We start from the raw sequence: 20,506 nt of genomic DNA, 5'->3' as shown, positions 1-20,506 counted from the left end.
TTACTCTACTTTTGTGAAGAATGGTGTATATAGTGGGTCTTTTGTGAAGATTGTTGTATGCAGTGGGACATCTAAGAGAATTGAAATTTGGGTAAAATTCAACACGCTTCCAGACGCCCACCAGGGATTTTTGTTGTTGTTGGGGTCGGGCCATCAGCGGATTATTCTCTGCGGGGGATTCCAGATCCTCTTCGTCGGTCTCTACGGCGGTCCTGCTCGTTGTCACCAGCTGCACCAGCTCCTCAGAGGCACCCACTGCTCGACGAAGGGTTGCATGACACACCCGACTACATCCGGAGGGGCGTCATGACCTGGCATAGGATCGCGCCGCTCAAGTTCTTCTCGGCGGCAGGCAGAGCCGTCTCCCGCCAAAGCCTCCCCCGCCGCCATGTTGGGGGGCGTCTGCCGACGACGGTGCTGCCGTGATGGAGGTTAGTGAGGGTGGAGCGCAGGAGACCGTTGAGCAGGCCAGCAGGGCAATCACGATTGTGTGGCCAGGTCTGGCAAGAGTACTATTCGCTCTTGAATGAGAAAGCAGAGTGCAGGAGGAGGCTGCTGGAAGATTTGATGACCGATCGAGAATGAGCTCAAGAGCAAGGAGTGCCACGAGGTTCAGACGTCTCTGCATGAGCTGCACATGGAGCTGATGTGCAAGTCGGCTCTCTTGGTAAGAACTTGACTGATAAATTCATTGCAGTACTTCGGTAACAATTAATAGCAACAAATTAAGTTGCCAATTCAAAATAGTGGTGTTAGTCTTGCTGGTTGTTACAACTAGAATTTGCATATATAGGCTTTTCGATTGGGAGCATTCTCTGAAACTTTTGTTGGTCATGCAGCATTTCTACATCGGCAGCATTAACTCAGAATTACAAATGCTTCAAAACCTGGCCAAATTACTCACAAAAAAGATACAACCAGTATCTGAAACTTCAAATGCCATAGCTCAAGAGTTGTAAGGCGTTCTTCCATTTGCAGTCCATGTACTGCTGCTTCAATTTGCAGGAGGTGTTGCTGTTGCTGTCATGAACTGCTGCACCTAGAATGAAATCTCACAGGGTGCGTGGAATGTTCGCCCACTGCAGACATCCTCTAGGTTTTCTCCGGCATATGAGTTGAGTGGAGAAACCTCGACGTCTATGACAAGGGATTATGAGAGATGGCCTGGAAACTTCTGTCCTCAAATGTTTGAGTAGTGATTTCTTACAAGTTTCTTGGTAATACGCAACGGCAAGGAGTTACCTGTCATATACAAGGGTAAGGTACTGAATGGGTCAGAAAGCCGCCAGCAGCAAGTACCCATCCGCCTCGGGGCCGTCGAGGGAAGCCTACGGTCTTGGTCGCCGAGAAGCTCGGCGCCGCGGGGATCGCGCTGCTCCGGGAGTTCGTCCACGTCGACTGCTCCTACGGCCTCTCCCCTGAGGAGCTCCGAGCTAAGATCTCGCTCTACGACGCGCTCATCGTACGCTTCGTGACTAAGGTCGGGTGCGATGTCTTCGAGGCCTCCGGGGGAAGGCTCCGCGTCATGGGCTGCGCCGGGCTCAGGATCAATAACGTCGATCTTCCCACCGCCACCGAGCACGGCTGCGTTGTCGTCAACGACCGTTGTCGCCGTGGAGCACGGCATCGTCATCATCTGCGGCATGGCCAGGAACATATATAGCGCAGGCCAACGCCTAGCTCAAGGCTGGCGAGTGCGATCTGAATCGTGCAAAAACTTTCTCTGTTTTCTCGCTGCTCCTACCCCTGTACTGTGCAGACATGACCCCCTCATAGAGTTATTAATAAGTCATATTTTTTAGATACCCAACCTGTAGAAGATAATAATCCGGCCTAATCGAGAGACTTTTTTTAGCACTGAGTCAGGTATACACCCTATCCATTTACCATCCATCGGCGGTGTGAATCATGGGGATATGTGCTACCCCTGCCATCATTTTTGCAGAGCGACAGCCTAAACTAGCACCGTAATCGTGGGCGGGAGACCGAGGTTCATCTGATGGGATTCCCCTAAACTAGCACCGTAATGCATGACGAACGGCCACAACTTTTCCCAGGATAAATGGTACATCTACTATGCTTTGATATTCAGTAAATTTGTTTCTAATGCAGTCTGCTTCCAACACATAAAAGCTTAAATTTGCTTCCTAGTTCAATTGGATATACCCGTGCGAATGTTCCACGACGGTAGCACCATGCTTCCTATTTTCTATATATGTTGCCTTTCTATACGAAAAGAAATCAATTACTCCCTCCGATCTATAATAAGTGTCGGAAATTTAGTACTAAGTTAGTACAACTTTTGTAGTACTAAGTGTCGGAAATTTATTATAGAAGTGTCGGAAATTGGAGTACTAAGTTTCCGACACTTATTACTAACTTAGTATACTAAGTTTCTGACATTTATTATGGATCCGAGGGAGTAGTAATTAGTTATATATGTTTCCATTGCTTCTCCTCCTTGCTTCCTACACATCAGATTAAAGCTTCGTACAGTATTTAGCAACTTGCTTACACACCAGATTAAAGCTTCGTACATTATGTAGCAACTGACAATCAACCAAGCTCCTGACGATATTACACTTTAGACTCATTTTTCATTAGGAAGCGATATGTGAAGGTAACATATTATGTTACCTCAATTGTCTCTCTACTCCTTAATTACTCGCCTCATCATCGTTTTTTCCTAGGTGGCATCTATGTTACTATCTAAGTTACTCCCACTATGGGTAGTCTAAGAACTTCAATGTCAATTCGCTCCCAGGTTGTACTCTCGTGCTTTTATTTGGGTAAATATGACATTTACATCTGCACAACATATTTATAAATTTAATTTAGTGTTTTTGGGTGTTGAAAACTAATGTACCTTAAATCAAAATTTTACCCTTCTCGCTAAGTATCACTATCAAAAATTCAAAAACTAATCCAATATGTGTTTCTTCTTCATGAACTCCCGGCCTGACATGTTCTATCAAAAAGGAAAATATTTTCCAATGGTTCTTCAACTGCCGACTAACATACTAACAAACTTTGAATGTAAAAATAATATGTCGATGATGCTGTGTGACACCCCAAAACCGGTACTTTGCGGATTCCAGCGATCCGGCCAAAATCCGCGCAGTATCGACTTGGAGACGCCCACCAACACCTCGTGCACGTCGAAACATACACGCGATGCCGGTGGAATCAACCACAAGTAGTAATCATTACAACAAGCCACAATAGGACTTATATACAACAACGACTCCAACGAGCCAAGAATACAAATATATAATACAAAGATACAAATCATACATAAAGCCAAATACGTCCAAGTACGGACAAGAGTACAAATTGGACTAAGAGTCCTGAAGATAACCAATGGCGTCACAACCTGGCCCAGGCCAAGCCGGAAGGGGTAACCTTGCTAACGTCGCCGACTTGATCGAACCCGTCTTCATACTTTCCCGGTATTATCCCAAAAGCAGCAATAAGTATGGGTTCGTACTTAACAAGACTTCAAGACGTATAAAGCTTTGTCAACTAGTCGTCCGTTGTACGTGAGGTACGCATGGGACTTAGAAGACGCAAAGGAACGTCAAGGATGTATGGTGGGGTTAAGCGGCAGCGCGCAAGCACTAGAGACACTCACAACTTCCGTATATTAGAAAAGGTAAGAGAGCGCATAAGGTAACTAACTATATACTACAGCAAACAATACTCAGCCAAGACATATATCACCTTCGCTCATAACGAAGAAGCAATGCAAAAGCACTCACACGGTTGACAAGTTTTAACCAGTCATTATTAAAGTTGTGCTATCTTACTACGCAAGTTATTAGTATTGGAACAACATGTGTAAGTTTTCTATGATCGAGTCATACAGTTGCAAGTCATTCATAACCGCGGACACGGCTTTTCGAAAATATTTAACCCTGCAAGGGTGCCCAAAAGTGCCCACACGCACGATCAATCCAACCGAGCAAAGGGAGGATATCACGACACGTACTCTCCTTCACTACAACAATGTCCAGGAAGCCACCTAAGGTTACCCGTCGAGAGTCCGGCCGAAGCTCTGAAACGGACCCAGCTATTGCGTACACGGCTAAGAAGGATCAGAGCCCACCAGGGGATGACCTCTTAACAATGTGTGCCGCATCTATACATGCATATAATAACAAGGGGTTACAAGGCACTCCAAGGCTTCCCCAAAAGTAAACAGAAGTAACAATCTTGCACGCACGCAACCAAAAGGAAACGTTACAATCTAGTTGTGGCCACTGGACAAAGTTGTAGATTCCGACAGTGTTGAGGGGTCCCACTATCACCACGTGTGGTTAGACCGCTTAGTCTCGAAACAGATAACAAGAACTCGGGTCCTAAGTTTCCAAGAAACACAATTGAGCCATCACAAATCCAAAGCATATGACCCACCGATGACTCCGCTTAGCAATTATAACAACTAAAGTAACCATGATTCTCTCCAACAGATTATAACCATGTAGCATGTGACACGATCCCCCAACAGATAACCCGATAAGATAACGATAACGATAGCAATAACGATATCCAGATGTAACAAAGGTACTAAGCATGCAGTACGACTCGCAAGCCAGACCTGATAAACCAAACAACAGGTAATAGGTGGGAGGTGGTGGCATTATGGGCTGCTTAGGATAAACATGTGGATAGGACATTGTTGGAGATATGCCCGAGAGGAAATAATAAAATGGTTATTGTTATATCTTTGTGTTTATGATAGATGTTTATATTTCATGCTATAATTGCATTAAGTGGAAACATTAATGCATGTGTGTTTTTGAAACAAACCGGAGTCCCTAGTAAGCCTCTCGTTTAACTAGATTGTTGATTAATTGATGATCAAGGTTTCCTGATCATGAACATTGGATGTTGTTAGTAACAAGATCATATCATTAGGAGAATGATATGATGGACACACACCCATAGTAAGCGTAGCAATAAGATCAAGTCATTAAAGTTCATTTTGTTGTAGCTGTCAAATGCATTGTAACCTGAATCCTTCGTCCATGAGATCATGTTAATCACTAACACCATAGGAATACTTTGATGACATCAAACACCGCTTCGTAATTGGGTGGTTATATGTAACGGCCCCGGGTAGTACCCCTACTAGATTTGTTTGTTCTTTTCTTTTTGTGCATCATCATGGCATCATGCATCATATCATCCATGTTTTTACTAAATAAAATTATTTTATAAACCGTATCTATTTTATTTTCCTCTCATATGGGATATATAATAAAACCCTCCTCTCTCCTTTTCATTTAACAAAACCCAAAACAAAGATATTTGCAATTTTTTTGGACAAACTAGTTTAATAAAATATGGTTTGAAAAATGTTGGCCGGGTTTCCCTGTTTTTCTTCATATCCCTCCATCTTTGTTTTACCTCCATTCTATCTTTCTCTGTGTGCTCTCCTATGCAAATACGTGACAACTTCAGGAAAATACAATGGCTGGCACCATCCATTTTCTTTTCTCCACGAAGCATCCTAGAGCAGCCCGGCCCAAGCCTCACCGAAGCAGCCCACCTGATCCAGTTTCCAATCACATAATCCTTGCCGTCTTCTTCTTCATTGTACGGCAGCACATCCAGAAGACTGCATGTCGCTTTCTTGTTGATGGACGTCCATCCCATCACTCGCCTCTCTATAAAAATCTCGTTGCCTCCCTAGCCCTGCAACCCTAGCTCCACTCCTTTCCATCAGCCGCCACTCCTCTGCTTCCGTTCTTCATATCCTCGTGTCCGTGTGTGTCCGATGCCGTAAGACCCGTGCGCGCCATGATCTGGTCGACGTCGTCGCGCTGGCGCTGCTCCGGCCATCCGCGCGTTCTCCGTCCGTCAAGCTCCGCTTCCTCCCGCCCGACGCCCACGTTCTCCGTCGTCTGCACGCCTCCGCCGCGGACGTCCTCGACACCGCCTGGTTCTCCCCGTACCTCGTCATCGGCACAACCCGACGTCTACCAGAACGCCCGTGTTCGTCGTCCGCTCGGTCTTCGCCGCCAAGTACAACATCGAACCGCGTCGCATCGACCACTACCGGCGTGAGCTTCTCCGTCCTTGCACCCTGCTTCTACCTCGCGTGCACGAGTCTCCTTCAAGCCGCCTTCATCCTACTGCTACAGCAAGGTCTGCACCTGCTTGAGCTCGTCCACGCTTCCTCCGTCGTCTACCCCGGCCTCCCCTTCGTCCTCGTCGCCGGCAGCCCCTCCTTCTCGTCACCGACCACCCCAGGGTGAGCAGCACCTCCTCTTCCTCTCCCTGCTGCTGTCAAATTCAGTTCGTAGTGTCACTTCTTCAGCTAAATTCAGCGATGCTTCACCTGGTCTGTTCCCTGTATGTTTACAAAATCTACTCGACAGCACTTTGGTTGCGTCTCTGCTCCTCACCAGTGGAGAGCCAGGTTCGAGTCCCCCTGGGCGCGCATTAAACCAACCTTTTTGACCTCTGCCTCGCTGGCCTAGCATCCCCACCTGTCATCGACTGTGGCTAGCCAGGTTCTAGCCCGGTGCAAAAATTCTCCCGCCAAATTTCAAATTCGTTTTTCAGAATATCACAATCAGATGCTTTTCAAACTATTTGTTCTTGCACTTTTACAAATCCAATTTGGGCAAACCATATATCCAAATTGATCAGAAAAACATAAGGATCATGAATATGCCATCTATATGCCTGTTTGCATCTCGCATCATGTCGCGCGTTGATAGTTATGCATGTTCACCTAACATATATGCGGAGTATTTCGGAACACCGACTAGGTTTTCTCGCTCCGCTTAATATTGATATAGCTCACCCCTGCCATGTTATGCCATGCTAAACAACCCTTAACTTTGTCGGTAGAAATGCAACTTCAACCTAACTTGCCTCGCTGGCCTAGCATCCCCACCTGTCATCGACTGTGGCTAGCCAGGTTCTAGCCCGGTGCAAAAATTCTCCCGCCAAATTTCAAATTCGTTTTTCAGAATATCACAATCAGATGCTTTTCAAACTATTTGTTCTTGCACTTTTACAAATCCAATTTGGGCAAACCATATATCCAAATTGATCAGAAAAACATAAGGATCATGAATATGCCATCTATATGCCTGTTTGCATCTCGCATCATGTCGCGCGTTGATAGTTATGCATGTTCACCTAACATATATGCGGAGTATTTCGGAACACCGACTAGGTTTTCTCGCTCCGCTTAATATTGATATAGCTCACCCCTGCCATGTTATGCCATGCTAAACAACCCTTAACTTTGTCGGTAGAAATGCAACTTCAACCTAACTTGATTGTCCGGGGTTCCGACTCCGCTTAATTTGGATAAGTTGCGTCGCCGCATCATGTTTTGCCATGTCATGCATATCATATCATGATCATGCTGATTCTTTTGTCGTAGTATTGAGATGTGCATCCATTGGTTGTTGTAGCATTTGCTTCTTCCCGGATAGGATCGCGAAGTGGTGTGTGAGATACGACAAGTCCTCCGGATGTTCTTCGACAATCCTTAACAGGCAAGCATTTCCTATACTCCTGTCTCTGCAGGAGTCGCTCACCTATTTTATTTTGCCTTCTCTCTTATGCTAGCCTTGAGTTGCGTTCTTGTCACGTGTCCTATCCACTTGTTACCTCAAGCAGCCCATATTGCCACCACCACCTCCTACAGCTATTGCTTGGTTATCGGGTCTGCCTTGCGAGTCGTAGTGCATGCTAGTGCTGTTTATATCTCGTTACCGTTATCGTTATCTTATCGGGATATCTGTTGGGGAATCATGACACATGGTTTTTAGATATGTTTGTTGGAGATAATCACACTTACTTTATTGTTAACAACTAAAATTGTAAGCAGAGGCATCTGTGAGCCCCTTTGCGAAAGCATCGGAACTTTGACTCGCTAATGTCCCCTAGGACCCGAGTTCTTGTTATCTGTTCCGAGATTGACCGCTCTACCCATGCGTGGAGAAGATTATTGGGACCCCCCCTCACCCATTACCTTTTCTCAAGTCAGTTGAAAAGGGGGCCACAACCTTGGTTTTATTTGCCTATGCCATGTATGCCATGCTTTACTTACTGTTGCCTTCGGGTGTTTACTTCCTGTTGCCTTCGGGTGTTTATATTCTGTCGTACCCGCGGAACGTTTAGCGAAGCGTGTGGTTTGCACGCCTAGCCGTTAACGCAAACCCTGAGTCCGCTTCGGAGTACGGCCGGACTTCGATACGGGTAGCTTAGTCGGGTGGCCCCCCTAGACTTTCTTGTTGAACTGGGAACGGTCTTGTTGTGAGACATCGCCTGTCGTAAGCGGGTCGAACATGCGTATGGTTACATTTGGGCAACCCCTGCAGGGTGTACATCTTATCGATAAGCCGTCTCCGCGGTTATGGACGACTTGGAATTGTTTAACTCGATCATAGAACAACTTACACCTTTATGCTGATGTTAATAATTTGATAATAACTTGCGTAGTAATATAGCATTACTACAATGGTTACCTAATAAAACTTGTCCACCGTGTGAGTACCTTTGTAAGTACTTCCTTGCGAGGGGGGAACACATCGGCTGTGTTATGTTTGCAGAGTATAGAACTGTTAGTTTATGCGCTCTCTCATCTTCTCTGATTAGACGACTGTTGTAGAGTGTCTCTATAGGTTTTTAGTGCTTGCGCGCTGCCGCTTAACCCCACCATATTGCCTATGACGTTCCTCTTGCGTCCTCTAAGTCCCATGCGTGCCTCAAGTACAAAGGACGACTGGTTGACGAATGCTTATACGTCTTGAAGTCTTATTAAGTACGAACCCGTACTTATTGCTGCTTCTTTGGGACATAACCGGGCAGGTATGAAGTTATGTTCGATGAAGACGACGTTAGCAAGGTTACCTTTCCGGCTTGGCCTGGGCAGGGTTATGGACGCCACTGGTTATCTTCAGGACTCTTAGTCCAATTTGTATCTTGTCCGTACTCGGACGCATTTGATCTTCTGTATGATTCGAATCTTTGTATTGTATATTTGTATCTTGACTCGTTGGAGTCATTGTTGTAATATATGTTTCTTGTGGGCTCTATTGTAATCCTGTTGTAATGTTACCGCTCGTGTTAATTCCTCTGGCATCACGTGTGCGATTCGTCGCGCACGTCGTGTCGGAGGGCGTCTCTGGATCGATATCGTGCGGATTTCGGCGGGATCGCTGGAATCCTCATGGTACCGGTTTTGGGGCGTCACAAGTTGGTATCAGAGCTCAGGTTGACGGTACCCCACTAGTTCAGCCTGTAGGATAACCTTGCCAACGGCCGTTGTTGTGTCTAGTGTCAAAACTATTTTCTAAAATTCGTTGGATAGATCTGATTAGCTCTGATTTTTCTCCTTACCTATATTCTTTCTCCTCTTATCTTTGCGAGTTTTGAGTCTTCTCTCTTATCTGAGTTCTCCGAGTCTTAGGTTCCGACGTGGGTTGGACGATCTTTGCCCCTCACCTATAAGGTCCAATCTTCGGAGGATTTCAACTGAAGCGCATCGTCGACAGCGGAACAACGACTTCTTGTTAGTGGTGTCGACGAGAACAAGATGGAGCAAGAATTCTTGTTAGTGGTGTCGAGAAGATCGACACGTCGCCTGAAGACCCGATAGTTCACCTCTCTCCCCCGTACCTTGGCGTGGGATCTCGGGGCGCGATCCCTTGTTAGTGGTGTCGATTGTAACGGCCCCGGGTAGTACCCCTACTAGATTTGTTTGTTCTTTTCTTTTTGTGCATCATCATGGCATCATGCATCATATCATCCATGTTTTTACTAAATAAAATTATTTTATAAACCGTATCTATTTTATTTTCCTCTCATATGGGATATATAATAAAACCCTCCTCTCTCCTTTTCATTTAACAAAACCCAAAACAAAGATATTTGCAATTTTTTTTGGACAAACTAGTTTAATAAAATATGGTTTGAAAAATGTTGGCCGGGTTTCCCTGTTTTTCTTCATATCCCTCCATCTTTGTTTTACCGCCATTCTATCTTTCTCTGTGTGCTCTCCTATGCAAATACGTGACAACTTCAGGAAAATACAATGGCTGGCACCTTCCATTTTCTTTTCTCCACGAAGCATCCTGGAGCAGCCCGGCCCAAGCCTCACCGAAGCAGCCCACCTGATCCAGTTTCCAATCACAGAATCCTTGCTGTCTTCTTCTTCATTGTACGGCAGCACATCCAGAAGACTGCATGTCGCTTTCTTGTTGATGGACGTCCATCCCATCACTCGCCTCTCTATAAAAATCTCGTTGCCTCCCTAGCCCTGCAACCCTAGCTCCACTCCTTTCCATCAGCCGCCACTCCTCTGCTTCCGTTCTTCATATCCTCGTGTCCGTGTGTGTCCGATGCCGTAAGACCCGTGCGCGCCATGATCTGGTCGACGTCGTCGCGCTGGCGCTGCTCCGGCCATCCGCGCGTTCTCCGTCCGTCAAGCTCCGCTTCCTCCCGCCCGACGCCCACGTTCTCCGTCGTCTGCACGCCTCCGCCGCGGACGTCCTCGACACCACCTGGTTCTCCCCGTACCTCGTCATCGGCACAACCCGACGTCTACCAGAACGCCCGTGTTCATCATCCGCTCGGTCTTCGCCGCCAAGTACAACATCGAACCGCGTCGCATCGACCACTACCGGCGTGAGCTTCTCCGTCCTTGCACCCTGCTTCTACCTCGCGTGCACGAGTCTCCTTCAAGCCGCCTTCATCCTACTGCTACAGCAAGGTCTGCACCTGCTTGAGCTCGTCCACGCCTCCTCCGTCGTCTACCCCGGCCTCCCCTTCGTCCTCGTCACCGGCAGCCCCTCCTTCTCGTCACCGACCACCCCAGGGTGAGCAGTACCTCCTCTTCCTCTCCCCTGCATGCTTCTACACCTTGGATCGAGGAAGAAAAGAGACGGGAGAACGAGTTCGTTTTGAAATCGAAAAACAAAAGGGTGCAGTTTTGGTTTTGTTTCACGGTATCAACTTTCGACGAAGATCCCCGCCGGCACAGACCACCTCCGTTCGAGATTCTTGTCCCAGTAGATGCACACCATCTCCAGCTTTGTTTTGATCTTTGAATCACCTCAAACGGCGCAGTATCGGCGACGCCATCATCTTCCAAAGATCGGTCCAGAAAACTGTCTTCAGTTTTTCAGTCAGATGCTGTTTCGTCGGTCCCTTTTCCGGCGAGCCTCCACGTCGACACCGTGCACCGTTTCCAACCATTCCGGTCTCTTTCGAATCTTGGCACATCCATCTTGCTCAACATATCTTGTTTCGCTCAAAACGGTGCCCATATTCGTCGTGGACGAAGCTTTAAAATCTGTGCAGTTTCGCGTCTACAGGAGCTCGCTGCTGTCAAATTCAGTTCGTAGTGTCACTTCTTCAGCTAAATTCAGCGATGCTTCACCTGGTCTGTTCCCTGTATGTTTACAAAATCTACTCGACATCACTTTGGTTGCGTCTCTGCTCCTCACCAGTGGAGAGCCAGGTTCGAGTCCCCCTGGGCGCGCATTAAACCAACCTTTTTGACCTCTGCCTCGCTGGCCTAGCATCCCCACCTGTCATGGACCGTGGCTAGCCAGGTTCTAGCCCGGTGCAAAAATTCTCCCGCCAAATTTCAAATTCGTTTTTCAGAATATCACAATCAGATGCTTTTCAAACTATTTGTTTTTGCACTTTTACAAATCCAATTTGGGCAAACCATATATCCAAATTGATCAAAAAAACATAAGGATCATGAATATGCCATCTATATGCCTGTTTGCATCTCGCATCATGTCGCGCGTTGATAGTTATGCATGTTCACCTAACATATATGCGGAGTATTTCGGAACACCGACTAGGTTTTCTCGCTCCGCTTAATATTGATATAGCTCACCCCTGCCATGTTATGCCATGCTAAACAACCCTTAACTTTGTCGGTAGAAATGCAACTTCAACCTAACTTGATTGTCCGGGGTTCCGACTCCGCTTAATTTGGATAAGTTGCGTCGCCGCATCATGTTTTGCCATGTCATGCATATCATATCATGATCATGCTGATTCTTTTGTCGTAGTATTGAGATGTGCATCCGTTGGTTGTTGTAGCATTTGCTTCTTCCCGGATAGGATCGCGAAGTGGTGTGTGAGATACGACAAGTCCTCCGGATGTTCTTCGACAATCCTTAACAGGCAAGCATTTCATATACTCCTGTCTCTGCAGGAGTCGCTCACCTATTTTATTTTGCCTTCTCTCTTATGCTAGCCTTGAGTTGCGTTCTTGTCACGTGTCCTATCCACTTGTTACCTCAAGCAGCCCATATTGCCACCACCACCTCCTACAGCTATTGCTTGGTTATCGGGTCTGCCTTGCGAGTCGTAGTGCATGCTAGTGCTGTTTATATCTCGTTACCGTTATCGTTATCTTATCGGGTTATCTATTGGGGAATCATGACACATGGTTTTTGGATATGTTTGTTGGAGATAATCACACTTACTTTATTGTTAACAACTAAAATTGTAAGCAGAGGCATCTGTGAGCCCCTTTGCGAAAGCATCGGAACTTTGACTCGCTAATGTCCCCTAGGACCCGAGTTCTTGTTATCTGTTCCGAGATTGAGCGCTCTACCCATGCGTGGGGAAGATTATTGGGACCCCCCCTCACCCATTACCTTTTCTCAAGTCAGTTGAAAAGGGGGCCACAACCTTGGTTTTATTTGCCTATGCCATGTATGCCATGCTTTACTTACTGTTGCCTTCGGGTGTTTTCTTCGTGTTGCCTTCGGGTGTTTATATTCTGTACTGTACCCCGCGGAACGTTTAGCGAAGCGTGTGGTTTGCACGCCTAGCCGTTAACGCAAACCCTGAGTCCGCTTCGGAGTACGGCCGGACTTCGATACGGGTAGCCTAGTCGGGTGGCCCCCCTAGACTTTCTTGTTGAACTGGGAACGGTCTTGTTGTGAGACATCGCCTGTCGTAAGCGGGTCGAACATGCGTATGGTTACATTTGGGCAACCCCTGCAGGGTGTACATCTTATCGATAAGCCGTGTCCGCGGTTATGGACGACTTGGAATTGTTTAACTCGATCATAGAACAACTTACACCTTTATGCTGATGTTAATAATTTGATAATAACTTGCGTAGTAATATAGCATTACTACAATGGTTACCTAATAAAACTTGTCCACCGTGTGAGTGCCTTTGTAAGTACTTCCTTGCGAGGGGGGAACACATCGGCTGTGTTATGTTTGCAGAGTATAGAACTGTTAGTTTATGCGCTCTCTCATCTTCTCTGATTAGACGACTGTTGTAGAGTGTCTCTATAGGTTTTTAGTGCTTGCGCGCTGCCGCTTAACCCCACCATATTGCCTATGACGTTCTTCTTGCGTCCTCTAAGTCCCCTGCGTGCCTCAAGTACAAAGGACGACTGGTTGACGAATGCTTATACGTCTTGAAGTCTTGTTAAGTACGAACCCGTACTTATTGCTGCTTCTTTGGGACATAACCGGGCAGGTATGAAGTTATGTTCGATGAAGACGACGTTAGCAAGGTTACCTTTCCGGCTTGGCCTGGGCGGGGTTATGGACGCCACTGGTTATCTTCAGGACTCTTAGTCCAATTTGTATCTTGTCTGTACTCGGACGCATTTGATCTTCTGTATGATTCGAATCTTTGTATTGTATATTTGTATCTTGACTCGTTGGAGTCGTTGTTGTAATATATGTTTCTTGTGGGCTCTATTGTAATCCTGTTGTAATGTTACCGCTCGTGTTAATTCCTCTGGCATCACGTGTGCGATTCGTCGCGCACGTCGTGTCGGAGGGCGTCTCTGGATCGATATCGTGCGGATTTCGGCAGGATCGCTGGAATCCTCATGGTACCGGTTTTGGGGCGTCACAAGTTGGTATCAGAGCTCAGGTTGACGGTACCTCACTAGTTCAGCCTGTAGGATAACCTTGCCAACGGCCGTTGTTGTGTCTAGTGTCAAAACTATTTTCTAAAATTCGTTGGATAGATCTGATCAGCTCTGATTTTTCTCCTTACCTATATTCTTTCTCCTCTTATCTATTCGAGTTTTGAGTCTTCTCTCTTATCTGAGTTCTCCGAGTCTTAGGCAACGAGCCAACGACCAGCAATTCCATTGCCATCCAAGATCGCTAGGCTCGAGGCAGACAAGGCCGACTTGGTGTCGTCCCCTTCTCCACTACACGAATCAGTTGTTAGGAGATGGACCGCGAGTCGCTGGGATGCGCCGCCACCGCCATCCATGGTCCCTAGCGAGGTCGCCCTATCACAGGGACGCAGAGGGAGGTGCGGAGAGGGACGCGGCAGGGAAAAGAGACTGCGGTGCTGGGACTTGGTCGCGGCGGCCGACCGGTCGTCGCAGGCGTCACCTGCGTGTACGTACGGGAGAGAGAGATGCAGTTGTACGGGTGCCAAGGTTTGGATTAATCCACTCAAGGGCAAAGGGGTAACTACATGTTAGCGATTAGAGTGAGATTAAGAGAAGATTATTTGAACTAGTACCAGCAATTCATCCAAACGGGAAATTTTAGCAAATGGGTAATGTAAAGTAGGGCATTTCATACATGCCAAAGTAAATGTACCTTTTGGGGCAAATGGCAAAGTAAAGCGGGGCATTTTATCAAAGAGAGAAGTCCATATTACACCCCAAACTTGTCACGAAGTTCAGATTACAACCCTTACGTTTAATTTGGTCTAACTTACACCCCTCAACTCTTAATACCGTTCATGATCGACCCCTGTGTCTACCGTGGCTGGTTTTGACCATGGTATTGACTGGTTTTAATACCATGTGATCGTTCCCCATCAGGATTCTATGCTATCTCCTTGTTCTTCACCAGACAAAAAAGCTATACCACAGAGCAACACCCCACCACTGCCCAACCTCCCTAGAGGTTTAACCGAACCGTACGAAAGACGCAGACAATTGCAATGTATTTTTATTCTTCTTGTTCACATGTTCGACCTCGCGGTACCTGTCAGAGATGCATGGAGTCATGGACGCTCTTGCAGTCTTGCTCCGTTGCTCGACCGCCGCGCATCCAGCCGGGTGCCGAGCTCGACGACCATGCCCGTATAAGACCTCTCATGGCCTCTCTTACCTTCTGCATAAGATCTTTGAGCCCCTCTTCTTCGTGCTCAGGCCAGGAAAGCGGCGGCTCGACATCGAAACACGCAAAGGCGGTGCTGATCATTGCTAGCCCGGGCGGCGTTGGTGTGTTGCTCACTGGGCTCAGGCGGCACTGGTGCAATGGAAAGGGGTGTGCTAGTCATTGGGACGGCGGCTGCACGCCGGAGCTTCTCACGCACGATCAGAGAAAACCAGAGAGATATGCGAACGAGACAGAGCGACAGAGGGAAAGACGACATGTGAGTGGAGAAAGATGGTTATCTACAGGGTAACATGGCGCCACATATGGCAATACCAGAGTCAAAACCAGTCAAGTTAAAGGTAGGGATGAATCTTGAACGGTATTGAGAGTTGAGGGGTGTAAGTTAGACCAAACTAAACATAAGGGTTGCTATCTGAACTTTGGAACAAGTTTAGGGGTGTAATATGGACTTCTCTCTTTATCAAATAGCCCCCAGAATTTCCACCATAGGTAGGTGGAGTCCCGGAAGGACTCCACCAGGTCTTGGCCGACCAAGGGAGGGAGGTGGAGTCCCAGGTGGACTCCACCTGCCCTAGGCCGGTGCCCCAAGGAGGAGAGGGGGAAGAGTCCAACCTCAATCCTAGTTGGACTCGGATTCCACCGGAACTCCCATTCCTACTAGGATTGGACTCTTTGGGGGCTGCCACCTATATGTATGAGAGGGGAGGGGCAGGGGGCGCACCAATGATGATTGGCCGCACCAGCCCCCCTCTCCCAAACCCTAGCCAACCACCCCCTATTCCTCCTCCCTTCTACAAGACTACGGCGAAGCCCTGCAGAAATTCTCCATCACCACCGCCACCACGCCTTCGTGCTGCCGGGATTCCGAGGAGGATCTACTACTTCCGCTGCCCACTGGAACGGGGAGAGGAACGTCGTCATCAACACCGTACGTGTGACCGAGTGCGGAGGTGCTGCCCGATTGCAGCACCGGAGGGATCTTCTACTCGATCTTGAGATCGGCAAGTGATCGACTACATCAACCACGAGTACAATCTCGTTAACGCTTAGAGATCTACAAGGGTATGTAGATCTGATCTCGTTGCTACAATCTAGTAGATTATATCTTGGCTTTTTCCTAGATTGGATCTTGGTTTTATTCGTTCTTGCAGTAGGAATTTTTTTGTTTTCTATGCTACGAACCCAACAGTGGTATCAGAGCCGTGTCTATGCGTAGATTGGTTGCACGAGTAGAACACAATGGTTTTGTGGGCGTTGATGCTCTTGTTGTCGCCTCTCTCTCGTGTACTTGGCATCTTGCGGCATGGTGGGATGAAGCGCCCCGGGCTAACATTACATGACCGCGCTCATGAGACTTGCTCGATGCTTGACGTGCAACTGGTATTGGACAAGTGGCTTTGCGGGTGTCTGTCTCTCCCACCGTAGTTAAGAATTTACAATTGGTGGCTTGACAATACTTGTATCAACGTTATGGTTCTTGTTCGTAGGTAGATCGGATCTTATTCGAAAGCCCCAAGCCACGTAAAACATGCAAAGAAAATTAGAGGCGTCCAACTTGTTTTTGCAGGGGCATGTGTTATGATATGGCCAATGTGTGATTGTGATTATATTTGATGTATGAGATGATCCTTATTGTATTATGGCAACCGGCAGGAGCCTTATGGTTGTCTTTAAATTTTATGACCTACGTGTCGATTCATCATGTAATAGTTTTATTTCAAAGTAGTTGTACACTGGTGGAAAAACAGGCTTCGGGTGAGCCCCATAAGTCGCGATGCTGCAGGAACCGCGACTAATGGTACCTTTAGTCGCGGTTCGGGAGGAGAACCGCGACCAAAGGCCTGGGCCCAGGCGCTCGGTGGCCAGCCGGTGCACGTGGGGGGTCTTTAGTCGCGGTTGGCCTGGCCAACCGCGACTAAGCAGTGCCGAAGGTTTTTAGTCGCGGTTGGCCTGGCCAACCGGGACTAAAGCCCCTCCCCTATATATACCCATCCAGCAGCCAACACTTAGCCATTTGGTGCCATTCTCTTCACAAGCTTCACAAGTGGGTGTTAGGTTTGCTTTTGGTTCCTCTTATGCACATAAGGTGTTTGATGAAATGCCCCAAGAGCATGAAACAAACATGATATGAAGTGTTGGAGCCACACTTGAGCTTTCTCATTTATTTTTTCCTCCTCGATCGCGGTTAGCAACTTGAACCTTTGATGTGTCGTTGATAAAATGTGCATGTGTGTGTAGTTCATTGTTTAATTTATATTGTTTGTAGCTAGTTAGTTTAACAAATGCATGATGGTTAATTATATATTTTATATTATAATAATGCAGATGAATCGACAATGGATGTACGGTAACCGACTCTCCGGCGAGTTCAGTGCGGGTTTGAAAGATTTCCTCGTAGTGGCTAATGCGAACAAGCGTGGGGTTTTGTTATCTCATTCCATGTGTTAAATGTAAGAATCGGAAGGGTTACTCTTCCTCAAGAGATGTTCACATGCACTGCTTCGGCACGGTTTCATGCCAAGCTATAATTGTTGGACCAAGCATGGAGAAAGAGGGGTTATAATGGAAGAAGATGAAGAAGGGGATGATTTCATCGATGAAAGCTATCTTGCTCATTTCGGTGATACTTTCATGGAGGATGCTGAAGGTGAAGGGGAAGGTGAAGGGGAAGGTGAAGAAGAGGCACGTGATGATCCCGTTGATGATCTTGGTCGGACCATTGCCGATGCGCGGAGACGCTGCGAAACCGAAAAAGAGAGGGAGAATTTGGATCGCATGTTAGAGGATCACAGAAGGCGCTGTACCCGGATGCGATGATGGTCTGAAAAAGCTGGGCTGCACACTGGATTTGCTGAGATGGAAGGCACAGCAGGTGTAGCTGACTCGGCATTTGAAAACTTGCTGAAAATGTTGAAGAATATGTTTCCAAAGAATAACGAGTTGCCCGCCACTACGTACGAAGCAAAGAAGGTTGTCTGCCCTCTAGGTTTAGAGGTTCGAAGATACATGCATGCATCAACGATCGCATCCTCTACCGCGGTGAATACGAGAATTTGAATGAATGCCCGGTATGCACCGCATTGCGTTATAAGATCGTGAGGCGATGACCCTGGTGACGATGTTGAGGGCCGAAACCCGTGAAGAGGGTTCCCGCCAAGGTGATGTGGTATGCTCCTATAATACCACGGTTGAAACGTCTGCTCAGGAACAAAGAGCATGCCAAGTTGTTGCGATGGCACAAAGAGGACCGTAAGTCGGACGGGGAGTTGAGACACCCGCAGATGGAACGCAATGGAGAAAGATCGACAGAGAGTTCAAAGATTTTGGTACCGACGCAAGGAACATAAGATTTGGTCTAAGTACGGATGGCATGAATCCTTTTGGCGAGCAGAGCTCCAGCCATAGCACCTGCCCGTGACTCTATGCATCTACAACCTTCCTCCTTGGTTGTGCATGAAGCGGAAGTTCATTATGATGCCGTTGCTCATCCAAGGTCCGAAGCAACCCGGCAACGACATCGATGTGTACCTAAGGCCATTAGTTGATGAACTTTTACACTGTGGGGCAGACCTGGTGTCCGTGTGTGGGATGAGCACAAAGAAGAGGAATTTGACCTACGAGCGTTGCTTTTCGTAACCATCAACGATTGGCCTGCTCTTAGTAACCTTTCGGGACCGTCAAATAAGGGATACAATGCATGCACGCACCGCTTACATGAGACTGAAAGTGTACATTTGCCAAATTGTAAGAAGAACGTGTACCTTGGGCATCGTCGATTTCTTCCGAAAGGTCATCCAAGAAGAAAGAAAGGCAAGCATTACAACGGCAAGGCGGATCACCGACCGAAGCCTCGCGGAACACACCGGTGCCGAGGTATTTGATATGGTCAAGGATTTGAAAGTCATCTTTGGAAAGGGTCCTGGCGGACAATCGGTTCGAAGGGAGCCGACGGCACGTAGCCATGTGGAAGAAGAAATCTATATTCTGGGAGCTAGAATATTGGAAAGTCCTAGAAGTCCGCTCTGCAATCGACGTGATGCACGTTACGAAGAATATTTGCGTGAACATCCTAAGCTTCTTGGGCGTGTATGGGAAGTCAAATGATACAAAGGAAGCACGGCAGACCAAGCAAAGTTTGAAAGACCACGATGACCGGCATCCGGAACGGTATCAAGGTCGTGCCAGCTACGCTCTGACCAAAGAAGAGAAGGTCATCTTTTTTGAATGCCTGAGTAGTATGAAGGTCCCGTCAGGATTCTCGTCCAATATAAAGGGAATAATAAACATGGCGGAGAAAAAGTTCCAAAACCTGAAGTCTCACGACTGCCACGTGATTATGACGCAATTGCTTCCGATTGCTTTGAGGGGGCTCCTGCCGGAAAATGTTCGAGTAGCCATTGTGAAGCTATGTGCATTCCTCAATGCAATCTCTCAGAAGGTAATCAATCCAGAAGTTCTACCACGGTTACAGAACGATGTGATCCAATGTCTTGTCAGTTTCGAGTTGGTGTTCCCGCCATCCTTCTTCAATATTATGACGCACCTCCTGGTTCACCTAGTCGATGAGATTTCCATTCTCGGAAATGAATGAGGGAAGAAATTGGTTTTTCTGATTTTTTGATATATTATTTGTATTTTATGATTTTGAAATGAATTAGTTTTATTTTTCTGAATTTTTTGATATATTATTTGTATTTTTAACATTTTGAATTGAATTAGTTTTACTTTTCTTAATTTTTTGATATACTATTTGTATTTTATGATTTTGAAATGAATAAGTTTTATTTTTCTGAATTTTTTGATATATTATTTGTATTTTTAACATTTTGAATTGAATTAGTTTTATTTTTCTAATTTTTTTGATATATTATTTGTATTTTATGATTTTGAAATGAATTAGTTTTATTTTTTCAGAATTTTTTGATATATTATTTGTATTTTTAACATTTTGAATTGAATTAGTTTTATTTTTCTGAATTTTTTGATATATTATTTGTATTGTTAGCATTTTGAATTGAATTAGTTTTATTTTTCTAAATTTTTTGATATATTATTTGTATTTTTAAAATTTTGAATTGAATTAGTTTTATTTTTATTGATATATTTCTGAAAAAGAAAAGAAATTTGAAAAGGTGGCTTTAGTCGCGGTTGGCCTCACCAACCGCGACTAAAGGGCATTTTTCCGCGGGAAACTAAAACGCGGCGAAAATACCCTTTAGTCGCGGTTGGGGTCCCTAACCGCGACTAGCAGTGCCCCTTTAGTCGCGGTTGGGGACCCCACCCGCGACTAAAGGTCCCTCCCTTTAAATACCTGCGCGCCGCGCGCAGGCGGTTCACTTCGTCTTCATCCGCGCGCACAGAGCTCCTCTTCGTCGCCGTCACGCTG

The 20,506-nt window shown here is 46.5% G+C and overlaps 1 protein-coding gene and 1 pseudogene across 1 annotated transcript; both read left to right on the top strand.

Moving 5' to 3' along the window:
- Positions 1-425: 425 nt before the first annotated feature.
- On the top strand, positions 426-1,776 carry LOC127337985 (D-3-phosphoglycerate dehydrogenase 3, chloroplastic-like; annotated as a pseudogene).
- Positions 1,777-10,063: 8,287 nt separating this feature from the next.
- On the top strand, positions 10,064-13,728 carry LOC127337984 (uncharacterized). Its single transcript, XM_051364289.2, has 4 exons — positions 10,064-10,217; positions 10,301-10,847; positions 12,091-12,174; positions 13,496-13,728. Exons 1-4 carry the CDS (start codon positions 10,064-10,066, stop codon positions 13,698-13,700), a joined length of 990 nt encoding a protein of 329 aa, XP_051220249.1. The 3' UTR covers positions 13,701-13,728.
- The last annotated feature ends 6,778 nt before the right edge of the window (positions 13,729-20,506 follow it).

The sequence above is a fragment of the Lolium perenne genome, chromosome 3 (assembly GCF_019359855.2).
Source record: "Lolium perenne isolate Kyuss_39 chromosome 3, Kyuss_2.0, whole genome shotgun sequence".
NCBI lineage: Eukaryota > Viridiplantae > Streptophyta > Magnoliopsida > Poales > Poaceae > Lolium > Lolium perenne.
Note: the sequence above shows the minus strand (reverse complement) of the source record. Positions and strands in the feature narration are given on the sequence as shown.

Coding starts and splice junctions, on each gene's coding strand:
- LOC127337984 (XM_051364289.2), top strand. CDS start 10,064: ATGGCTGGCACCTTCCATTTTCTTTTCTCCACGAAGCATCCTGGAGCA. Junction 10,218..10,300: donor GCACATCCAGAAGACTGCAT/GTCGCTTTCTTG, acceptor CTGCAACCCTAG/CTCCACTCCTTTCCATCAGC. Junction 10,848..12,090: donor TCGTCACCGACCACCCCAGG/GTGAGCAGTACC, acceptor TGGTTGTTGTAG/CATTTGCTTCTTCCCGGATA.